This window comes from Dendrobates tinctorius, unplaced genomic scaffold (genome assembly GCF_039654945.1).
Source record: "Dendrobates tinctorius isolate UK_male_01 unplaced genomic scaffold, ASM3965494v1 ptg000307l, whole genome shotgun sequence".
NCBI lineage: Eukaryota > Metazoa > Chordata > Amphibia > Anura > Dendrobatidae > Dendrobates > Dendrobates tinctorius.
The window spans coordinates 830,563-853,704 of record NW_027361974.1 but is presented as its reverse complement, the minus strand read 5'-3'; the positions used below and the strand labels follow the sequence as shown (position 1 = coordinate 853,704).

Genomic DNA, 23,142 nt, shown 5'->3' with positions numbered 1-23,142 from the left:
ATAACTAACATTTCCCACATGTTTACTTTACATCAGCACAATATTGGAACCAAAATTTTTTTTTGTTAGGAAGTTATAAGGGTTAAAAGTTGACCAGCGATTTCTCATTTGTACAACACCATTTTATTTTTAGGACCACATCACATTTGAAGCCACTTTGAGGGGTCTATATGATAGAAAATACCCAAAAGTGACACCATTCTAAAAACTGCACCCCTTAAGGTGCTCAAAACCACATTCAAGAAGTTTATTAACCCTTTAGGTGCGTCACAGGAATTTTTTTGAATATTTAAAAAAAAATGAACATCTAACTTTTTTCCCAAAAAAAATACTTCAGGTTCAATTTTTTTATTTTACCAAGGGTAACAGGAGAAATTGGACTGCAAAAGTTATTGTGCAATTTGTCCTGAGTACGCTGATACCTGATTTGTGGGGGGGAATGACTGTTTCGGCGCATGGCAGAGCTCAGAATGGAAGGAGCGCCGTTTGACTTTTTCAATGCAAAATTGGCTGGAATTCAGATCGGACGCCATGTCACGTTTGGAGAGTCCCTGATGTACCTAAACAGTGGAAACCCCCTACAATTGACCCCATTTTGGAAACTAGACCCCCCAAGGAACTTATCTAGATATGTGGTGAGAACTTTGAACCCACAAGGGCTTTACAGAAGTTTATAACATACAGCGGTACAATTAAAGAATCATATTTTTTCCACAAAAATGATCTTTTCACCCCAATTTTTATTTTCCCAAGGGTAACAGGACCCTAAAAGTTATTGTGCAATTTGTCCTGAGTATGCTAATACCCCACATGTGGGGGTAAACCACTATTTGGGCGCATGGCAGAGCTCGGAAGGGAAGCAGCGCCATTTGACGTTTTTGGCTGGAATTGAGATCGGACATCATGTCGCGATTGGAAAACCCCTGATGTACCAAAACAGTGGAAACCCCCCACAAATGACACCATTTTGGAAACTAGACCCCCTAAGGAACTTATCTAGATGTGTGGTGAGAACTTTGAACCCGCAAGGGCTTCACAGAAGTTTATAACATAAAGCCGTACAATTAAAAAATCATATTTTTTCCACAAAAATGATCTTTTCACCCTCAATTCTTATTTTTCCAATGGTAACAGCACCCTAAAAGTTATTGTGCAATTTGTCCTGAGTACGCTGATACCCCACATGTGGGGGTAAACCACTATTTGGGCGCATGGCAGAGCTCGGAAGGGAAGCAGCGCCATTTGACGTTTTTGGCGGAAATTGAGATCGGACACCATGTCGCGATTGGAAAACCCCTGATGTACCTAAACAGTGGAAACCCCCCACAAATGACACCATTTTGGAAACTAGACCCCCCTAAGGAACTTATCTAGATGTGTGGTGAGAACTTTGAACCCCCAAGGGCTTCACAGAAGTTTATAACATAAAGCCGTACAATTAAATAATCATATTTTTTCCACAAAAATGATCTTTTCACCCTCAATTCTTATTTTTCCAAGGGTAACAGCACCCTAAAAGTTATTGTGCAATTTGTCCTGAGTACGCTGATACCCCACATGTGGGGGTAAACCACTATTTGGGCGCATGGCAGGGCTCGGAAGGGAAGCAGCGCCATTTGACGTTTTTGGCTGGAATTGAGATCGGACACCATGTCGCGATTGGAAAACCCCTGATGTACCTAAACAGTGGAAACCCCCCACAAATGACACCATTTTGGAAACTAGACCCCCCAAGGAACTTATCTAGATGTGTGGTGAGCACATTGAACCCCCCAGTGCTTCACAGAAGTTTATAACGCCCGGGCGTGAAAATAAAAAATTCGTATTTTTTCCACAAACATGATCTTTTAGTCACCATTTTTTTATTTTCCCAGGGGTAACAGGATAAATTGGACCCCAAAAGTTGTTGTCCAATTTGTCCTGAGTATGCTGATACCCCATATGTGGGAGAAAACTACTGTATGGGCACACGTCGGGGATCGGAAGGGAAGTAGTGACGTTTTGGAATGCAGACATTGATGGAATGGTCTGCGGGTGTCATGTTGCCTTTGGAGAGCCCCTAATGTACCTAAACAGTGGAAACTCCCCACAAATGACCCCATTTTGAAAACTAGACTCCCTAAGGAACTTATCTAGATGTGAGGTGAGCACTTTGAACCCCCAAGGGCTTCACAGAAGTTTATAATGCCAGGGCATGAAAATAAAAAAATTGTATTTTTTCCACAAACATGATCAATTATTCCCCAATTTTTTTATTTTCCCAAGGGTAACAGGAGAAATTGAACCCCAAAAGTTGTTGTCCAATTTGTCCTGAGTAAGCTGACACCCCATATGTGGGAGAAAACTACTGTATGGACACACGTCAGGGCTCGGAAGGGAAGTAGTGACGTTTTGGAATGCAGACTTTCATGGAATGGTCTGCGGGTGTCATGTTGCCTTTGGAGAGCCCCTAATGTACCTAAACAGTGGAAACTCCCCACAAATGACCCCATTTTGAAAACTAGACCCCCTAAGGAACTTATCTAGATGTGAGGTGAGCACTTTGAACCCCCAAGGGCTTCACAGAAGTTTATAATGCCAGGGCATGAAAATAAAAAAATCGTATTTTTTCCACAAACATGATCAATTAGTCCCCAATTTTTTCATTTTCCCAAGGGTAACAGGAGAAATTGGACCGCAAAAGTTGTTGTCCAATTTGTCCTGAGTACGCTGACACCCCATATGTGGGAGAAAACTACTGTATGGGCACACGTCCGTTCTCGGAATGGAAGTAGTGACGTTTTGGAATGCAGACTTTGATGGAATGGTCTGCGGGTGTCATGTGCGTTTGGAGAGCCCCTGATGTACCTAAACTATTGAAACTCCCAAAAAGTGACTCCATTTTGGACACTAGACCCCCCCACGGAACTTATCTAGATGTGTGGTGAGCACTTTGAACCCCCAAGTGCTTCACAGAAGTTTATAACGCTCGGACGTGAAAATAAAAAAATCATTTTTTTCCACAAAAATGATATTTTTGCCCCCAATTTTTTATTTTCCTAAGGGTAACAGGAGAAATTGGACCCCAAAAATTGTTTTGCAATTTGTCCTGAGTAGGCTGATACCCTACATGTGGGGGTAAAACACTGTTTGGGCGCATGGCAGAGCTTGGAAGGGAAGGAGCACCATAGGACTTTTTCAACTCAGAATTGGCTGGAATTGAGATCAGACGCAATGTTGCATTTGGAGAGCCCCTGATGTGCCCAAACAGTGGAAACCCCCAATTCTAACTCCAACCCGAACCCCAACACACCTCTAACCCTAATCTCAGCCCTAACCCAAGCCCTAACCCTAGCCCTAGCCCTAACCCTAGCCCTAACCCTATCCCTAGCCCTAATGGAAAAATGGAAATAAATACATTTTTTTAATTTTATTATTTTTCCCTAACTAAGGGGGTGATAACGGGGGGTTTGATTTACTATTTATGGCGGTTTTTATTTTTGGCAGCTGTCGCACGCTAAAAGACGCTTTTTATTGTAAAAATAGTTTTTGCATCAACACATATTAAGAGCTATAATTTTTCCGTATTTTGGCCCACCGAGTCATGTGAGGTCTTATTTTTTGCGGGACGAGTTGACGTTTTTATTGGTACCATTTTCGGGCATGTGACATATTTTGATCGCTTTTTATTCCGATTTTTGGGACGCAGAATGAACAAAAACCAGCGTTTCATGAATTTCTTTTGGGGAGTGCGTTTACACCGTTCCGCGTGCGGTAAAATTGATAAAGCGGTTTTATTCTTTGGGTCAGTACGGTTACAGCGATACCTCATTTAGGTCGTTTTTTATGTTTTGGCGCTTTTATGCAATGAAAACTATTTTATATAAAAAATAATTATTTTTGCATCGCTTTATTCTGCGAGCTATAACTTTTATTTTTTTGCTGATGATGCTGTGTGGCGGCTCGTTTTTTGCGGGACAAGATGACGTTTTCAGTGGTACCATGGATATTTATATGCGTCTTTTTGATCGCGCGTTATTGCACTTTTTGTTTGGCGGTATGATAATAAATCATTATTTTTTGCTTCGTTTTTTATTTTTTATTTTTTAGGGGTTTGCTAAAGGGGTTAACTAATGGGCCAGTTTTATAGGGCGGGTCGTTACGGATGCGGAGATACCTAATATGTGTACTTTTATTGTTTTGGGTTTCTTTTATTTTCAAAAAATGAATTTATTGGGGAATATTTTTTTTTTTTTTTTACTAATTTATTTGGCGATTTTTTTAAAATTATTTTTACACTTTTTTTTTATTTTTTTTTAACTTTATTACATAGTCCCAGGTGGGACATCACTGTCCTGTGACAGATCGCTGATCTGTCACATCACAGATCACTGTGACAGATCAGCAATCTGTCACAGGCAGTGCACAAGGCTTCCTCATGCCTGCGCTTTGCTGGCACTGAGGAAGCCAGCTTCCTCCAGGCCCCCGAAGGCCCCCGTCGCCATCTTGCATCCGGGGGCCTGGAGGAAAGGAGTCCCCCGCAGCAGCGCTGCACATTGCGCTGCCGTGGGGGGCTCAGGGAAGCACGGAGGGAGCCCCCTCCCTGCCGATGCTTCCCTTTAACTCCCGCTACACCGCGATCATGTTTGATCGCGGTGTGCAAGGGGTTAACGTGACATGAACTGCACATGGCAGGAAGTCTCTCAGGCCTGGAGACTCGGATGTCCTCATGACGATATTGGGTCTCCATGGCAGCGATCGGGACCCCGTGTTATGCCACGGTGTCTCTGATCCAAAGGCAGAGGGGCTCATGTTTAATCGCAGTGTTCGGGGGATAAAGTGCCGGAAGCGGTCCGTGACCGCTCCTGGCACTTAGTTCTGGGTGTCAGTTGTGAGAATCAGCTCACACCCGGCCGCGATAAGCCGCGCTCCCCCCGACCTCGACAGACCTCACACGGACAGCGCTCCGATCAGTGTTATTCTATGGAGCTGTTCAGATAACACCATTCTCTTCGGTATTTCGGATGAGACTCACCTACTCAAGCCTATGGGTGTGCAAAAAAATCGTTATATCATATGTATGTTTTACATCCAATTTTTAAGGACACATTGGTCTTGGAAAGTTTATTTACTGGTGAATAATAACACAGAAGCCATACGGATGGAAAAAAGTCCGCACAGACAAGATAAGGATAATTAACAGGGATATGACAAAAAGGATAAAAATTATAACTTAAAACAATGAATATGAAATTTACTAGAAAGGTTAATGGCATCATCACAGAATTCTTAGACATTCCAGTCTCTATAACTAACAATGAAATCATCGCTAAAAACTGCAGAAAACTCCTCTTTCTTTGCAGTAAGACAGTGCTCATCCTCCACATGTAAGAAATCCAATCCGTACAGTCAATTCTTGTGTAGACGATGTACAAATAATATTATGGAAAACTTCACAGAACAGGAGACGGAATTAAAAGAAAAATTAACAAAAAGAGGGCACCCAAAAAAATGAAGTCCCAGAATCTCTGAAGATACGAAGCCCCAGCGACCTGCCCGATTCTAAAGAGGAAGAAAGAAGAATAGAAAGTCCGTTCGCTTTTCTTCTAAGCACAGTCCTTTATCTGCAGCTATAAAATCAGCCGTTTATAACAAAAAATTGTCATATAATTGATAATTATCCAGATTTTATATTAGAAACGCAATCACAATAAAAAAAAAAGATAGTTCAGTGTGGAGCCGCTTTAGTGATAGGAAAACCACCTGGGTAGAAAATCCCACACCAAAAGGAAATTAGATGCGGCAATTGCCCAATCTGTACTGACGTCATGATAGAGTCGGGCCTGAAGAAGCGTCACGGAGCGAAACATCGGTGGCCACATAATGTTTCCTGCCTGCACGTCCCATCTACCGCTGCATAGAAATAATGTATGCGGGCATTTCACTTCCAGATGAGATCATGTCCAGCAATTTTGCATATTGAATAAAGAAATATTTGTTTATTTCTTTGGTTATTAATCTTTGTATTTGTTGCTGCATCAGTTCTTGTTTTTTTCTAGTGTTCACAGTTTTTTAAATAGTTAGATGTAAAGGGACCTTGAGTAGGATCTTGACATATGCTAAGTATGTTACTATGAAAAACTAAACTTTTCTTATACTAGGTTATCTGACTATGTCAAACTTAGTCCTGCAGCAGCCGATGATAACATCGCTTACACTCTGGCTGATGATGTCACAATGGTGATGATGTCACAATGGTGATGATGTCACAATACTAGGTGTCTAGTAGGTTAGGGATTCCGATGTCACTGTTCTTACTTTACCTTCAGCTGTTGGAGAGTGAAGACTACTTTTGTGCACTTAGCAATTTCATTATTATTGATATTAACTTATCATGGGACGAAAAAGGAAGTGTGGTGAAAAGAATAAGAGGAATGCTAAAAGGAGATGCATGGAAGAGAATTTTTCCCAGAGAGGAGAAACTTCTCAGGCCATTGTGCAGGATGTACCTGTTGAGAAGACAGATGATCCCTGTACATCATCTTCTAGACATCCTCCAGAGAAAAAGACCCTTAAGAAGGGGAAAAAAAGAGGAAACACATCTCCTGAGAAAGGAGATGCAATCCCAAATAACAGAGGAAGAATGGTGGAATCTGAGAGTGGAAAAGATGCTACCTCTGAAACCAGGAGCTCTCACTTACATCATGATAGAGTTGAAAATCAAAGTTGTAGAGAACAACTTAAGAGAAAGAGGACATCTGACACTGAGACCACCACAAAGAGAAGACGTGAGAATGATAAATCCATCAATCAAGCTCCAGAAGGTAAAGTCTATAGTCATTTTGTCACAGGTTACATCCATCTAATATATAAAGCTCAAAGTGTGTATGTGTGTATGTATGTGTGTGTGTATATGTGTGTATGTCCGGGATAGGCATCCGAACCGTTGCAGCTACAGCCACAAAATTTGGCACAGTCACACGTCTGGACCCCGAGAGCGTCCTAAGCTATGTTGTGAGGCAAAATTTTAACCCCGCGCGTTCGAATTCACCAAACAATTTTGCCCCTATCTACATACTGCGGGAAAAAGTGTGTGCGCGTCAAGCCCCGCCCCTCATTATGATGTCATAATGCCCCTATTTGCATACTGGGGAAACAGTGTGTGCGTATCAAGCCCCGCCCCTCATTATGATGTCACAATGGTTGCCATGGCGACGCTGATGTCATCATAGGTTGCAAGCCCTGCAGCCGCTCATTATGATGTCATAATGGTTGACTATGAGATGGAGGATGTGTGATGGGTATATGGGCACTGGACTATGGGATGGAGGATATGTATGACGGGTATATGGGCACGGGACTATGGGATGGAAGATATGTATGATGGGTATATGGGCACGGGGCTATGAGATGGAGGATATGTATGACGGGTATATGGGCACAGGACTATGGAATGGAGGATATGTATGACGGGTATATGGGCACGGGACTATGGGATGGAGGATATGTATGATGGGTATATGGGCACGGGACTATGAGATGGAGGATATGTATGACGGGTATATGGGCACTGGACTATGGGATGGAGGATATGTATGACGGGTATATGGACACGGGACTATGGGATGGAGGATATGTATGATGGGTATATGGGCACGGGACTATGAGATGGAGGATATGTATGACGGGTATATGGGCACGGGACTATGGGATGGAGGATGTGTGATGGGTATATGGGCACGGGACTATGAGATGGAGGATATGTATGATGGGTATATGGGCACGGGACTATGGGATGGAGGATATGTATGACGGGTATATGGGCACGGGACTATGGGATGGAGGATATGTATGATGGGTATATGGGCACGGGACTATGAGATGGAGGATATGTATGACGGGTATATGGACACGGGACTATGGGATGGAGGATGTGTGATGGGTATATGGGCACGGGACTATGGGATGGAGGATGTGTGATGGGTATATGGGCACGGGACTATGGGATGGAGGATATGTATGATGGGTATATGGGCACGGGACTATGGGATGGAAGATGTGTGATGGGTATATGGGCACGGGACTATGGGATGGAGGATATGTATGATGGGTATATGGGCATGGGACTATGGGATGGAGGATATGTATGACGGGTATATGGGCACGGGACAATGGGAGGGTGGATATGTATGATTGGTATATGGGCACGGGACTATGGAATGGACGATAAGTATGACGTGTATATGGGCACGGGACTATGGGATGGAGGATGTGTGATGGGTATATGGGCACGGGACTATGGGATGGCGGATAAGTATGATGGGTATATGGGCACGGGACTATGGGATGGAGGATAATTATAATTTGTTATAACTAACCACAGTTAGTTACTATGCCCGGGCAGCGCCGGGCTCTTCAGCTAGTGCTTTATATAAAGTGTTAATTTATTTTACAAAATGTAACCTAATGACATAATCGTATCCCGTGCATCTTACCGCGTACATCAGAGCTCTCCACCTTCTATACTTGGGGCTCTCCAGCCAGAACATGGTGGTAACCAGGTTCATCATGGTTCAAAGTTCATGATAGATTTAAAAAAATTGCCAATTTATTGTAGCGTTCTACATGAGCACGACTGTAAGATTAATTGTTGGTTCTTATATCTGTTTTCTGTTCTAGGTGTAGTCGGTGCTCAGACCACCGGCCCTTCAGAGCAAGTGACTGCCTGTCTTTCCCTGAAGAGTTTGATCTTTACCAGGAAGCTTGGAGCAGGCGGCTTTGGCAAGGTGATGCTGGCGACACATCAACCCAGCGGACTTCAGCTGGCAGTCAAGATGGTCAAGAAGAGGGAATTGTTGGAGTATCCTGAAGACATCCGCATAGAGAGAGATGTCCTGGAAATCACTGAAGACAGCAGATTCTTCACACATGCCTATGGCACCTTCCAGACCGCGGTAAGAGACTCCTCACGTTCTAGATATTCTCTCCTTTCTCCCCATCATGTCCATTTGCTTCCATTAGATTGTAAATTCAATCTTTGCCTGTGTAAATGAAGGGACCTGCTGCTTGCTCTGTGTGCCTGTATGCCCTGGGCGCCATTACTGACGGCAATCATTAGAGGAGTTTGACTTCGGTTTCACCCTGGACACCTCTCTGGTGTGTGCAGGCACAGAGACCTGTCTTCTGGACATACAGTATAGGTCCCAGACCCATAGTAAATGTTATCAGGATGGATAAAATCTGCATTATTTACCACCATCTTCCCTCCTCTCGCACAGGACTATGTATTTTATGCCATGGAATATCTGAGTGGAGGCGATTTGGCTGCATTTATCAGTTCCAGAGGCCCCCTGGATGTCTGCACGATCAGGTAAGAGAGCAGCCGCTCTGAGACTTCTGTGGCCGCTGTCTCCCCTCATAGTTATTAGTGGTTCCGTAGAACAATTAATGCTGATAGGATTTTTTCTTCCTTTTTAGGTTCCTTGCAGCAGAAATATTGAGTGGAATAGAGTTTCTCCACAGTCGTGGGATTATTCACCGGTAATAAGTCATTTCTTGTTTTCTACGTAGGGAAAGATTTACTATGGGAAATAGTTAACTGTGCCGGAATTGTGGTGGTATTTGGCCAAAATTCTGGTGAACATGGCGTGTTCCACATTCATGAAGTGTTTTAGACACTTTTGGGGCTCACTTGAAGAGGGGACAAGGCTTTTATGGAAATGGGAATAGTTTGATGGGAATCCATGTGGCTTACAATGTCACAACGTGCAACTAAACTGTAACCAGATTTTTGTGATAATGATTGGCTCTAAGTAATGAAACCAATAGTGGTGTAACATCAGACCAAAGCCTCTGAAGATGCTCCTAATGTGTCACACAGCCACGGTGATGAATGTGGCGCGTTTTCCGACAGCCTGGTCTATGTCTACACCAGATAGGATTAGTGACTCTGCCCCAGTGTGTAGTGAGTGGTCCTGTGAAGCCCCCACAGCAACCCAAGCACTACAGCTGATCGACGTCTGACTCACAGAACTAGTTCTCTTTCTTTTTTTAAGGGATTTAAAACCAGACAACATTCTTCTGGACGGTGATGGACACGCGAAGATTGCGGATTTTGGCATTGCTGCTATGAATGTATTTGGCTCTCAGAAGATCAGAGGCGCTTACGGCACTCGTCGCTATATGGCTCCTGAGGTGACTATGTGACCACTAATATCTCTTATTATCCACCTGCAATTCTCACTTAATGTGGAGCTCGTGGAATCACAGATCTGTCACCACAGCGCTCACATTTACTAACGTTATCTAATAGATGGACTGTGTAAGGCCCCCATACAGATTAGACTAAAGTCAGCCGAAGCGGCCAATATCAGAAGGATAAGCCTAGGGCAGCACCGTGGCTCAGTGGTTAGGACTACAGTCTTGCAGTGCTGGGGTCCTGGGGTCAAATCCCACCATGGACAATACCGTGTTTGTCTGGGTTTCCTCCCACACTCCAAAGACATAGTGATAGGGAAAGCACTGCATGTACAGCACTGCGGAATAAGATAGCGCTGTGTAAGAAAAGCATAATAAATAAAATAAACCAGTTTACTGTGTTCTGGGGCATCTCGACTTCAGACGTAGCTATCAACCAAATGATCTTTTGCCCGACATGTCATATGTATGGGGGATTAGGTGTGAAAAAACTGCCAGTAACCATGGACCACGATAGTTTTCTCTCTCCCAGGATGACCAATGTACTAACTTACTCTTCTAATCTTATATTTCCACAGATGAATAGTCAACAGACCTTTAATTACACGGTCGACCTGTTTGCTTTTGGGGTCATACTCTTCCAAATGGCCACAGGATCGTACCCGTTTTACTTTGATTCGTGTGATAAATGTGATGACCCTTGCTATCCGCGCGCCACGGATTCTCAGCTCAGGGATCTCATTAAGAGAGTGAGTAAATAGACACTTCTACCTGGAGACATAGGAAGGATAGACCAGTCAGGAGATCTGATAACACACCGTACATTTCATCACCACTGTGTTGGGTATTGGGGATGGAGGATTTGTATGACGGGTATAAGGGCACGGGACTATGGGATGGCGGATGTGTATGATGGGTATATGGGCACTGGACTATGGGATGGCGGATGTGTATGATGGGTATATGGGCACTGGACTATGGGATGGAGGATGTGTGATGGGTATATGGGCACAGGACTATGGGATGGAGGATATGTATGATGGGTATATGGGCACGGGACTATGGGATGGAGGATATGTATGATGGGTATATGGGCACGGGACTATGGGATGGAGGATATGTATGATGGGTATATGGGCACGGGACTATGGGATGGAGGATATGTATGATGGGTATATGGGCACAGGACTATGGGATGGAGGATATGTATGATGGGTATATGGGCACAGGACTATGGGATGGAGGATATGTATGATGGGTATATGGGCACGGGACTATGGGATGGAGGATATGTATGATGGGTATATGGGCACGGGACTATGGGATGGAGGATATGTATGATGGGTATATGGGCACGGGACTATGGGATGGAGGATATGTATGATGGGTATATGGGCACGGGACTATGGGATGGAGGATATGTATGATGGGTATATGGGCACGGGACTATGGGATGGAGGATATGTATGATGGGTATATGGGCACGGGACTGTGGGATGGAGGATATGTATGATGGGTATATGGGCACGGGACTATGGGATGGAGGATATGTATGATGGGTATATGGGCACGGGACTGTGGGATGGAGGATATGTATGATGGGTATATGGGCACGGGACTATGGGATGGAGGATATGTATGATGGGTATATGGGCACAGGACTATGGGATGGAGGATAACCATTATAATTTGTTATAACTAACCACAGTTAGTTACTATGCCCGGGCAGCGCCGGGCTCTTCAGCTAGTTATTTATATTATTACTTGTGATATAATAATGGATCTTATATATTTGCAGCTCTTGTGTAAATCACCAGAGAAGAGGCAGGTTGTTTGCAGCAATCTAAAAGGACATCCTTTCTTCTCGCCCATAAACTGGGAGGAATTAGAGGCGGGAAGGTCCCGTCCACCATTTACAATGACACCTGTAAGTGCACAGCGTTATTTTATTATAATGTCAGCTCCTCGTCTGTGTAATGTGATAATATGTGTAAGAAATACTCAAATAATGAGTAACAATCCTACATAGGGTAGGGCAGAATGTGTTTATCCTCCCCTGCTGGTAAATGGGTGGAATTACAGAACGTGCCAGGATGGACAGGCTTTTACTTATTTCTCGAAAGTGTAATCCTTGTTCCCAATTCTTCAGAAGGCCACTTAGTGACTAACTTCGATCTGTTAGGCTGCGCTCACACTGTGCATTTTTTTCTATGAAAAATAGCCATAATGCTCTGGACATTTTGGGGGGAAAACACAAGATAAGGATGCACTATTGGTGACACGGAGTAAAAAGAAGCCAATGTGGCTGCAACGTGTGAACACAGCTTTATGGTGCAGTTGTCGCAGATGTGGAGACCGCAGATTGCCAGGCAGCGCCAGGAGTTGACTAAGGCCTGTTTCACATTTCCGTTTTTTGACGTCAGTCCAAATCCGCCACAGTGTGAAAAAACGGATCCGTTTTTTGATGGATCCGCTTTAGCAGCCAGTGCCTGAAATTTAAAGTAACATGAGTCTGGAAAAAAGGAAAGAGAGATTTTGCTGCCAAAACGGTTTTCGGGGTTAAATGTAATGAAAGGAAAATCTTCTGGGCATGCTCAGTATAAAAAGGCGGATCCGTTGGCGGATTCCATCAATTAACGGTTGGCTACGGATCCGCCACCCATAGGCGTCCATTATAACGCATGGCGGATAGCGGTGGGTCCGTTCCTATCTGCAGTTTTAACGCACACAAAAAAACGTTTTATTGTCCGTCCACTAAAAACAGCGGACGCCCAAATTATGACGGATCTGTCAAAAAACGGATGCAACGGATGACCATCCCTCAAAATCCGCCGCTAATGCGAGTCAATGGAAAAAAAACGGACTGGCCAAAAAAAAATGGCGGATCCATTTTTGCAAAACGGCGGATTTTGACTGACGTGAAAAAACGGAAATGTGAAACCGTCCTTATTCTCACGTTGCAAGTCCTGATACATGGTGGCGATTATCGGCAATCTGCACACGGTTACCACGGCTCATCCACAATCTGTACAGCTGTCCTCGGGAGGGGACGGATATAATGAAAGACTTAATGAATTAACCCGACTGATTTGTCTTTCTTCTATAGATCCCAGTTATGGAAACCAGCGAACAAATGGAATTGCACCAAGTGATATCCGGCAATGAAGCCCAGAAACCACCTATAACCCCGGAGGAGCAGCGGCTGTTCTGTGGCTTCTCCTACACCAGCAAGAGGTGGAAGAGCACTGGAAATACGACGCAGCCCCCTCCCCCAATACCTGACTACTGGCTCAGGAAGGCGTGCACCTGGGTGTGGTCTGAAGAAAGAGGCGGGGTCTGTTGGAATCCCACCCCCGAGATCTTCCGTCTCCTCTGTTACATATCAGGGACCATTCTCTCCTGCATTCTCATCTGGCTGTCAGGCTACTTGGAGACGTAGGACCATCATACTACAGGACGGCACGGTGGCGCAGTGATTAGCGCTGTTAGCGAGCAGCACGGTGGTCCTGGGTGTAAATCTGGGACTCCATCTGCACAGAGTTTGTATGTTCTCCCCGTGTCCGTGTGGGTTTTCTCCGGGTACTCCGGTTTCCTCCCACAACTCAAAACATACTGATAGGAGACAAAAATAAAATGATTAATTATTGACCATCATCATCCTGTATCTCGCGTATTTCTGTATTTATTACCAGTGTGTGATCTATAGAAAGGTGGTAACACTGCACATTGTCATGGGTGTCATATACTATTATCCTCTACATTACACATCTGTAGGGATTGATGTCCACAGTGACGTAAAACATGGACTTCTGAGTAATTAGGTTTTGGGCCTCTAGTGGTCTGTAACACGTAAACTCACTGGCCCCTTCCTACAGCCCCCCCTATATGTTGTCATTGCTTCCTCCTGAGAACGAGGTTGTGTCGTTACTAGAACGCCGGGTTTTCTGTTACTACGTGTGCTATGAGGATTGTATTTAGCTGTATATGTACAGCGGATGTTGGTTGTGAGTGTGTGGCGCCCCTGAGGGTTCAGTCGCCACAGAGGTACTGCACCTCCTCCTGAGGTGTACTGTCCCACTCCCCAGGTAAGATGGTGACACCTGACCAGACGCTGGTACCGACACTGAGAGGGGAAAGCTGACAGGAAGTTAGGGGGAGCATCCCCTGAGAGGGGGAGGAAGGCAGAAGTTCCCAGCAGGGGGGAGCGGGGAGAAGGACTCTCGACAGTGATAATCCCCGGCGGATAGTGCGAGGACGTGTTTGCAGCTGCCTCCTGTGAGCTGGAGCTGTTAGCAAGGAAAGAGGAAGAAAGAAGGATCAGTTGTTCAGAAGGAAGATAGATAATCACGGAACGTGAGGAGGAGAGAGACTGGGGCTAGTGTGGAGCCCTTCCCTAAGTTCATTGCTCCAAGGCCGGGCGCCGGTATCCGAGGCTGTGTGTGATACTAATGATCCTGCAGCAGAAACCGGTGGAATAGAAGTTGTGACTGCTTTATTCCCACCAAAGACTTGAGACACAGTGGCAACGTTGTGTGAGCCGGGACATGATTGATGGAGTCCCCGAAGCACGCTACAGCCGCCTGTCATACGAGTGGAGTTATACTGTAAGTAACATCAAGAAGGAGGCACTTGAGTGTAATTCAGAACTGCAAGGACTTTAGATTAGCGCTAGAGAGGAGACGTTCAGAAAAGGCACATTTGGAAGGGAGTGCTAGAAGGGATAATCCATCTGCCTGGGAGTTGGCTGAGCCCCTGACCTGGAGACTGAAGCGGCCACCTGTCTGTGCCAGAAACGCGAGTAAAAGAATTGGAACTGCATTCAGCTGTGTCATTGCCTTTCTCCTGCGTCAACCCACTCAGCACTGCTACATCTCTGTGCCTAACACTGCACCATCTACCTCAACACCCATTACTACTGCCCTGGGACTACAACCTTGCCTGTGGAGAGCTATCACATCTTTGCTGCGCCCCACCATCTGTCCCAGAGGATCTGCACCGCAGCGTCGGCTTAACCCCTCCATTGCCGAGCACCACAGGTGGCGTCACGAACTACCTATAAACTCTTTACTTCATTCAACCCCTTTTACATTGGACACCCAGGGCCACGGACCGGGTCACCGCCACCGCGACACGTCCCTCTGAGACACCGGCCAGGTACCGAGTAATCCCACAGCCCTGGGGGTGATCCAGGTGCATGGAGCGGGCCCAGGAGAGGAGACCGCGTGCTACCAGGCGGCAGCGGGCTGGACACACAGCTGACTCGCTTCTCTGACTGACTGATAGCACTCTGGGGTTATGGCTCTGAGTCAGGGACGCATCTTCCTGCAGCCTCTCTGACATTATCACTCATCTCCGCATGAGGCCTAATGTCCGTCAGTCACTGATCTAGTGTATGTCTGTCCCACCAAAAGTAGAATGCAGTTACATCAGTCGCCCAATAACTTGGCAGTGCAGTAACGCCCTGACTACACGGGTGGAATCCTATAGCCGCAGGATGGCGCCACACGGCAGAGAATGATCATGACATGCGCTGTACATAGCAATGAGAGCATTCTGGGAACGAAGTGATGTCTGCAGTAAGCCGTAATAACTGTCCCAGGATGTGACCGTCCCGTCTACACTCAGCCCAAAATGACACAAATTCTCCACATTTCTAGTGACCTCAATGGGTGATGGAAGTTTTCCGTTTCTCGTCAAGCACCCTCCCCTCCTCTCAGGGTCTACAATAGGAATGCTCAGGTGCTGCCCCCCCAACATGGCTGGACTGGTCATCTGGCAATTCTGGCACATGCCCAGGAGGGCTGGTCTGGTCCGCCTTGTCGGCTGCGCTGCTGACAGAATCGGTGTTCTTCCTTTCCTCCGCCCAGGGTAATATCAGGTTCATGGGGACGGGGATGGGCCTGTGTGATGTCAATGCCAGGGCTGAATTACAGCGCCAGTGCGGACCTGCTATGTGGTCCCGGCTCTTGGGATCGGTACAGTATAACACTGTGGCCCGGTTCAGACCCAAAACAAATGCGCACGCCATTAGACGTCAATGCTCATAGTGGTTATTTTTTCATTCTCAGCTGCGGTTTAGTAGCGTTATTAGTGTATGTCAGAGGTTCCGGATACCGCGCTGTGTGCACACAGGACACACCGAGCATACACCTGACAGGACGGCTCCAGTCTGACGCGCCGGGCAGAGCTGCCGCGTTCTCATTGGTTACACTCGCCGTCTCTCATCTATGCCTCCTCCAATCAACTCACAGCACAGTTGTCTTCCGGGGAGTTGACCAATGACGAGCGCGGTTTCTTAGAGAAGGGCGGGGCACGGGACTGCTAGGTCACATGACAGGAGGGAGAAGCTGAGAGGAGACGCTATGGTGGGTTTTGGGGTCTTTGACCTCCGATGTGTCTTGTGTACGGGCTGTGGGGCCACTATGGCGGCGCAGGGCGCTGTGCTACGGTCTGTAAGGGCGGGATATGCAGGAATGACCTGGGAGCAAGGCTGCTGGGCGGCGCTGGGCCTATATTCCGGGTTCGGGGGGCCATAGCTGTGAGAGTTGTATCCAGGTGGGTGCAATATGTGAAGTCTGGCTATAATCCGGGTGTACAGCAGCAGCTATGTGCTGTACAGGGGATTTTTGTATCTATAGACCCCCATATACCATGTACACAGCAGTATATAGGGTCTATAGTATAATGCATGCAGGCTGCAGGGTTCCCTGGCTGCAGTTATTCCATATACATGTCTCAGGGCGTCTGCATACAGGTTATTAATGATTTATATTATTTAAAGGCGCTCAATTTATCCCCCTCCCCTCAGGAGTGAATGGAAGTGTCGCTGCCCTGTTTTATCTCTCTGCACTGGTGAAATGGAACATACCAAAAATTCCACATTTCGGGGGTGACACATTTATAAGGCGACCCACCGCTGTTGGAAAACTACAGCTCTCAGCTTCTGTTAAGGAGCGGGCCTCGCTGGGAGTCGCCATATTGCAATGACCAGGGCTGTGGAGTCGGTAAGCCAAACCTGCGACTCCTGAATTTCCCTTACACCGACTCCACGACTCCCACACATATTGCTTATATTTAAGTGAAAAAATTATTGTAGTACAATGTGAACATCAGACATTTAATCATTTCTATGATCCAATAATCAAGATATTTATATAGAACAGAATATATATTTATTGGAATACAACTTTAGAACACAAATCTGTAATTGTAAATATGTAATACACTGTATAATATCGATTACACACATACAGTACAGACCAAAAGTTTGGACACACCTTCTCAATCAAAGCGTTTTCTTTATTTTCATAACTGAAAATTGTAGATTCACTCTGAAGGCATCAAAACTATGAATTAACACATGTGGAATTATATAATTAACAAAGTGTGAAACAACTGAAAATACGTCATATTCTAGGTTCTTCAAAGTAGCCACCTTTTGCTTTGATTACTGCTTTGCACACTCTTGGCATTCTCTTGATGAGCTTCAAGAGGTAGTCACCGGAGATGGTCTTCCAACAGTCCTGAAGGAGTTCCCAGAGATGCTTAGCACTTGTTGGCCCTTTTGCCTTCACTCTGCGGTCCAGCTCACCCCAAACCATCTCGATTGGGTTCAGGTCTGGGGAGACTGTGGAGGCCAGGTCATCTGGCGTAGCACCCCATCACTCTCCCTCTTGGTCAAATAGCCCTTACACAGCCTGGAGGTGTGTTTGGGGTCATTGTCCTCTTGAAAAATAAATGGTCCAACTAAACACAAACCGGATGGAATAGCATGCCGCTGCAAGATGCTGTGGTAGCCATGCTGATTCAGTATGCCTTCAATTTTGAATTAATCCCCAACAGTGTCACCAGCAAAGCACCCCCACACCATCACACCTCCTCCTCCATGCTTCACGGTGGGAACCAGGCATGTAGAGTCCATCCGTTCACCTTTTCTGCGTCGCACAAAGACACGGTGGTTGGAACCAAAGATCTCAAATTTGGACTCATCAGACCAAAGCACAGATTTCCACTGGTCTAATGTCCATTCCTTGTGTTCTTTAGCCCAAACAAGTCTCTTCTGCTTGTTGCCTGTCCTTAGCAGTGGTTTCCTAGCAGCTATTTTACCATGAAGGCGTGCTGCACAAAGTCTCCTCTTAACAGTTGTTGTAGAGATGTGTCTGCTGCTAGAACTCTGTGTGGCATTGACCTGGTCTCTAATCTGAGCTGCTGTTAACCTGCAATTAACCTCATACTGTTCCGCAGAATTTCATACTGCACACCTCAGCTGCTGCAGAACCTCATACTGCACGCCCCTACACTTGAAAATAAAGCCTGCACCTTAAGAAGATGTGGTGATGAATGCAGTCTATTTACTCCAACTATCAGTTGATGTTGCTGTTACTGAAGACGAGCAATGCCTGTCCTGGGCGTCCTTTTGGGCAGCTATGAGGTGTACCTGACTGGTGCTAAAAAAAAAGGGTTATTAGTCTGTGTGCTGTCCGGCTTTCATTCTTTTTGGTACAGATATGATATGGATAGACAGATATGGATAAATGGATATATAGATAGAGTAGATTTCTAATCTGCTTTGCTATTGAAAACATTGAGCTCAAAAACCTTTCAGGTGATGCGGTTTTTTAAAAAGCTGATCTGCTTTTGCAACTGAAAAACGTATCCTCAAAAAACGCAGGAAAAACGCTGTGTGTGAATGTAGCCTTAGATCAGGAATAGAACAGTCATTTATAGGACATTTCATAACTTTCCCAAATTCCTATGAAAAAATATTCAGCACCTTCTGCATTGAACTACTGTACCCAATTATATATTTTAGGAGTCGGTCCATTTTATACCGACTCCAACTCTGACTCCACCAAAATGAGCACCGACTCCACAGCCCTGGCAATGACTGTTAAAGATATTGATTATTATTATTTTTTTACATATTGCACAATCTGGATGATGTAGGATTGACTGGTCTGGATATTATTATTATTTGTCTTAAAGGGGATATCCACGAATGACTCATAAAAACAATCTTTTTTTTTTTTTTTCATTGGTCCTGTTCCAGCGATGTGGGTGCTGCTGTTCCTGGCGGGTGACCTTATACTCAATACTCCGTCAGTGCGGAGGGACGGGCTGCAGCGTTCACGTGATAAAACTGTGTCACATCAACCACCGGAAATGGCAGCAGAGTATAAGCTTTTCTTATTTTACTATGGTGGTTAAGGGGTTAATCAAAATAGTGGACAAACCCTTTAAAGGATTCGTCCACTTTTTTCATTGTTTGTTTTCCCCATTAGCATAAAAAGTTTAATACTTTGCAAAAACTTTGCTTTACTATTTGAACAGTTTTGAGTTATTTTGTCTTTCATTTTCAAGGCTGCTTAAAAAGTGAAGAAATGGTAAAGACTTAAAGGTGATCTGTTAGCAGATTTTTGCCGCAGAGACCCTGATTCCATCGATATGTCACTAACTGGGCTGTTTGCTGTAGTTTTGATGAAATCCCTGTCTTTCATCCGCTGGAGATCATCACTAGAGGACTAGTAAAGCGTCTATCCTGTAGTCCATTCGCATCTCCACCGCTTATTGGCAGCTTTCATAGTGTACACAGAAAGCAGCCAATCAATGGTGTGGGCGGAGTTATACAGGGCTCAGCATTCAGGGAACTGATAGATCTGTAACAGATAAAACATGGATTTTATCAAAACTGCAGCAAGGAACCCAGTAAGTGACACATCGCTGGAATCAGGGTATTTGCGCATACGTCGGATAATAAAGCAAAAATCTGGTGACAAATGAGTTTTTTTTTTTTCTTCATATTTTCCTATGTTTACAATTGCAGTGTGCTGCTAAAACTACAAGTGACTTTGCAATTTACTTGTTTGTTGTCTATCAGAGCTCACGATCTTTCCTCTAGAGCTTGTAAGCGCTGCTCTGAAGGTGGCCAGCTCCAGTGATTGCAGCATCAGTGGATGCACAGTACGGGCCAGGAGCACCACAGTGATACTCCGAACTGTCAATCAGGAGGATGTGTAAAAAAAACAAAAACTTCCATTGGTTCCCCTGTTGCTCTAGCTCAGATCTTGCAATGATGTTGCGTATGTCATTTAAAGGACCGCTGCAGCCAATCACTTTCCTCATTAGTCGCACGCTTAGCAGAAAGCATCAGATAGTGAGAAATGTTGCACGTACCCACACTGCAGACGTGTCAAAAGCGTTTCCGTTCTTCTGAGTGGGTTGTTTCAGATTAATGGGAGAGGTGCAGCATTTTCTGCATGCGATTTTTATAATATCTCATACGCGGTGGGGAAACGATCTTGGCACAGTAGCAATTTGCACAAATGGCAGACAAATAACTAAAGCAGCCTGATTACGTCTGAGGACCTCTATCAATGTCCCATTGGGGCAGACGGGGTCTGTAGAGTGTCGGCCCCTGTCCCTCATGACCCCTGGGGCAGGGTTGTACTTAGGAAATCTGCCCATAGAGCCACCATCCCTGTGAGAACCAGCCTGAGCACGGCCCACCATTCCCCCCTACAGTCACTCACCTATGGGGCCTTAATACTAAAGGATAGAAGTCACTGGAGTGTTTCTATACTCTACAACAGTCACTCTAAGGTTGTGTTCACACGTATTCGTGTTTGTTTTTTCTTTTCATTGTTTTTAATGCAAATTTTAGCTGCGCTTTACATTACCAGGAAAGTCTGAGATTTCAGATTTCTCATTCACATGGCTGTTTTTTTTTTTTTTTTAAATAGTTCTTTGTATTTTGTGCAAAGCCTTGGGTTTTGCAGAGTTATGTCTTTTTTTCAGCATTTTTTACACATTGAAAGTAATGGATGGTGAAAAATGCTCAAAATATGCATGTATCTTTTTTTTTTTTTTTTGCACTAAACTTTCCTACACTGCTTTTATGCCGAGAGAGCACCTTATGCTGCAGAGAAAACGTCACGTGTGCGTGGTATTAAAGGGGTTTTCCAGGCTTTTGATTTTAATAACCTATCCTTAGAATAAATTATTAATTTATCAGCTCAGACACAAGCTGGATATATACAGAATACTGAACTGTACTAATCCTGAGTTACATCCTCTGTTATACTCCAGAGCTGCACTCACTATTCTGCTGGTGCAGTCACTGTGTACATACATTACATTACTCATCCTGAGTTACATCCTGTATTATACCACAGAGCTGCACTCACTATTCTGCTGGTGCTGTCACTGTGCACATACATTACATTACTGATCCTGAGTTACATCCTGCATTATACTCCAGAGCTGCACTCACTATTCTGCTGGTGCAGTCACTGTGTACATACATTACATTACTGATCCTGAGATACATCCTGTATTATACCCCAGAGCTGCACTCACTATTCTGCTGGTGGAGTCACTGTGGACATACAGTATGTAACTCAGGATCAGTAATGTATTATACCCCAGAGCTGCACTCACTATTCTGCTGGTGCAGTCACTGTGTACATACATTACTGATCCGGAGTTACCTCCTGTATTATACCCCAGAGCTGCACTCACTATTGTGCTGGTGCAGTCTTTGTGTACACACATTACGGTCCCTTACATGTCACCATCTGTCAGTTCTGTGCGCTCGGCCTCTGCTCCGCTGTATTATTTTGATAGTTTTTGCGTGTTTTTTGCTTTTCCTCCTCTCGGGTTCCTCGTGCCGTCTGCAGAATAATCCTGGGACAATCTTGCTGTCACAGATGACAGGCTGCACAGGCTTCTATAATGAATAATGGTTTGTAATTACCCAAACCCCAGAAATATTTAGTTGTCTTTCCTACTTCTAACCATTGCAGTCTCCGTCATGTGGCGGAGGCGGCCATTATTAGTGTCTGCCAGCCTTAGAAATATACCATATAGATCACGTATTATGACGCACGGTGCCGGACATTTTGCTTATGTTGCCCTTTGTCTGGATGGGATTGTCCCCCATGATTTTCTTACAGGCTGTTTAGATTTCTACAGACTGATTACCGTATATACTCGTGTATAAGCCGACCTCCCTAATTTTTTCACAAAAAACTGGGAAAACTTAGCGACTCAAGTATAAGCCTAGGGTGTTTAGGCCTGTGCAGATAATGCTGCACGGTGTGTGGCCCCCTGGCTGATGCTGCATGGTGTGTGGCCCCCTGGCTGATGCTGCACGGTGTGTGGCCCCCTGGCTGATGCTGCACGGTGTGTGGCCCCATAATGTTGCTGCTGCCTCCGTTACAAAAAAAAGCAAAACCACTGTATACTCCACTCCTGCTGCCCCTGCTCATCAGCGTTGCCGACTCTGGAACGGGGACAGATGAATATGGCTCCCCCCGTTCATACTCACCCCCTCCTGGCGCTCGTCTCTGCAGCCCCCCTGCTTGTTCCATGCTCTTGGCCAACTGCTCTCTTCCTGCTTCAGTGGTCACATGGTACCATTCATTAAAATCATAAATATGCGCATATTCATGAGTTTAATGAGCGGTACCACGTGACCGCAGAAGCAGGAAGAAAGCAGGGGGCCGAGAGCATGGAACAAGCAGGGGGGCTGCAGAGACGAGCGCCAGGAGGGGGTGAGTATGATCTCCGACACCCCCGCTTCCCTTCCCCCGCCAACCCCCCCCCCGGTATATGACTTGCGTATAAGCCGAGAGGGAGGGGAGGGGGGGGACTTTCAGCCCCAAGAAATGGGCTGAAAAATCTCGGCTTGTACACGGTTATATACGGTACCTATCTCCAGGATTGGCCATCCGTACTCGATTGTTGTGGTTTGATTGTCTCTGATCACAATGAATAAAACTCGCTGCTGCAGCTAGATGTTTCTTCAGTGAGGTCGAGCTGCAGTAGCGAGCGCTGTAGCCAGATGATTGGGGCGCTGTTTGGTCTGGTGTACCTTCAAAAGCTCGAATGATGCCTGAAAAGCCCTGAATGCTAGATGAGCAAACTCCCCTGAAAGAGTATCATGCCCTAATTTTACTTCTGTTCACA

The 23,142-nt window shown here is 45.3% G+C and overlaps 1 protein-coding gene across 2 annotated transcripts in view; it reads left to right on the top strand.

Annotated features, from left to right (window-relative positions):
• The first annotated feature begins 16,405 nt into the window (after nucleotides 1-16,405).
• VPS35 (VPS35 retromer complex component) overlaps nucleotides 16,406-23,142 on the top strand; it is a 44,154-nt gene continuing 37,417 nt past the window's right edge. Inside the window, exon 1 of one of the 2 annotated variants that reach the window (XM_073560815.1) lies at nucleotides 16,406-16,541. In XM_073560815.1, the coding sequence (XP_073416916.1) occupies nucleotides 16,539-16,541 (3 nt within the window). In that variant the 5' untranslated portion in view covers nucleotides 16,406-16,538. Of the gene's footprint in view, nucleotides 16,542-17,144; nucleotides 17,181-23,142 lie in introns of those variants that run through there. The other variant, XM_073560814.1, reaches the window with a different exon arrangement.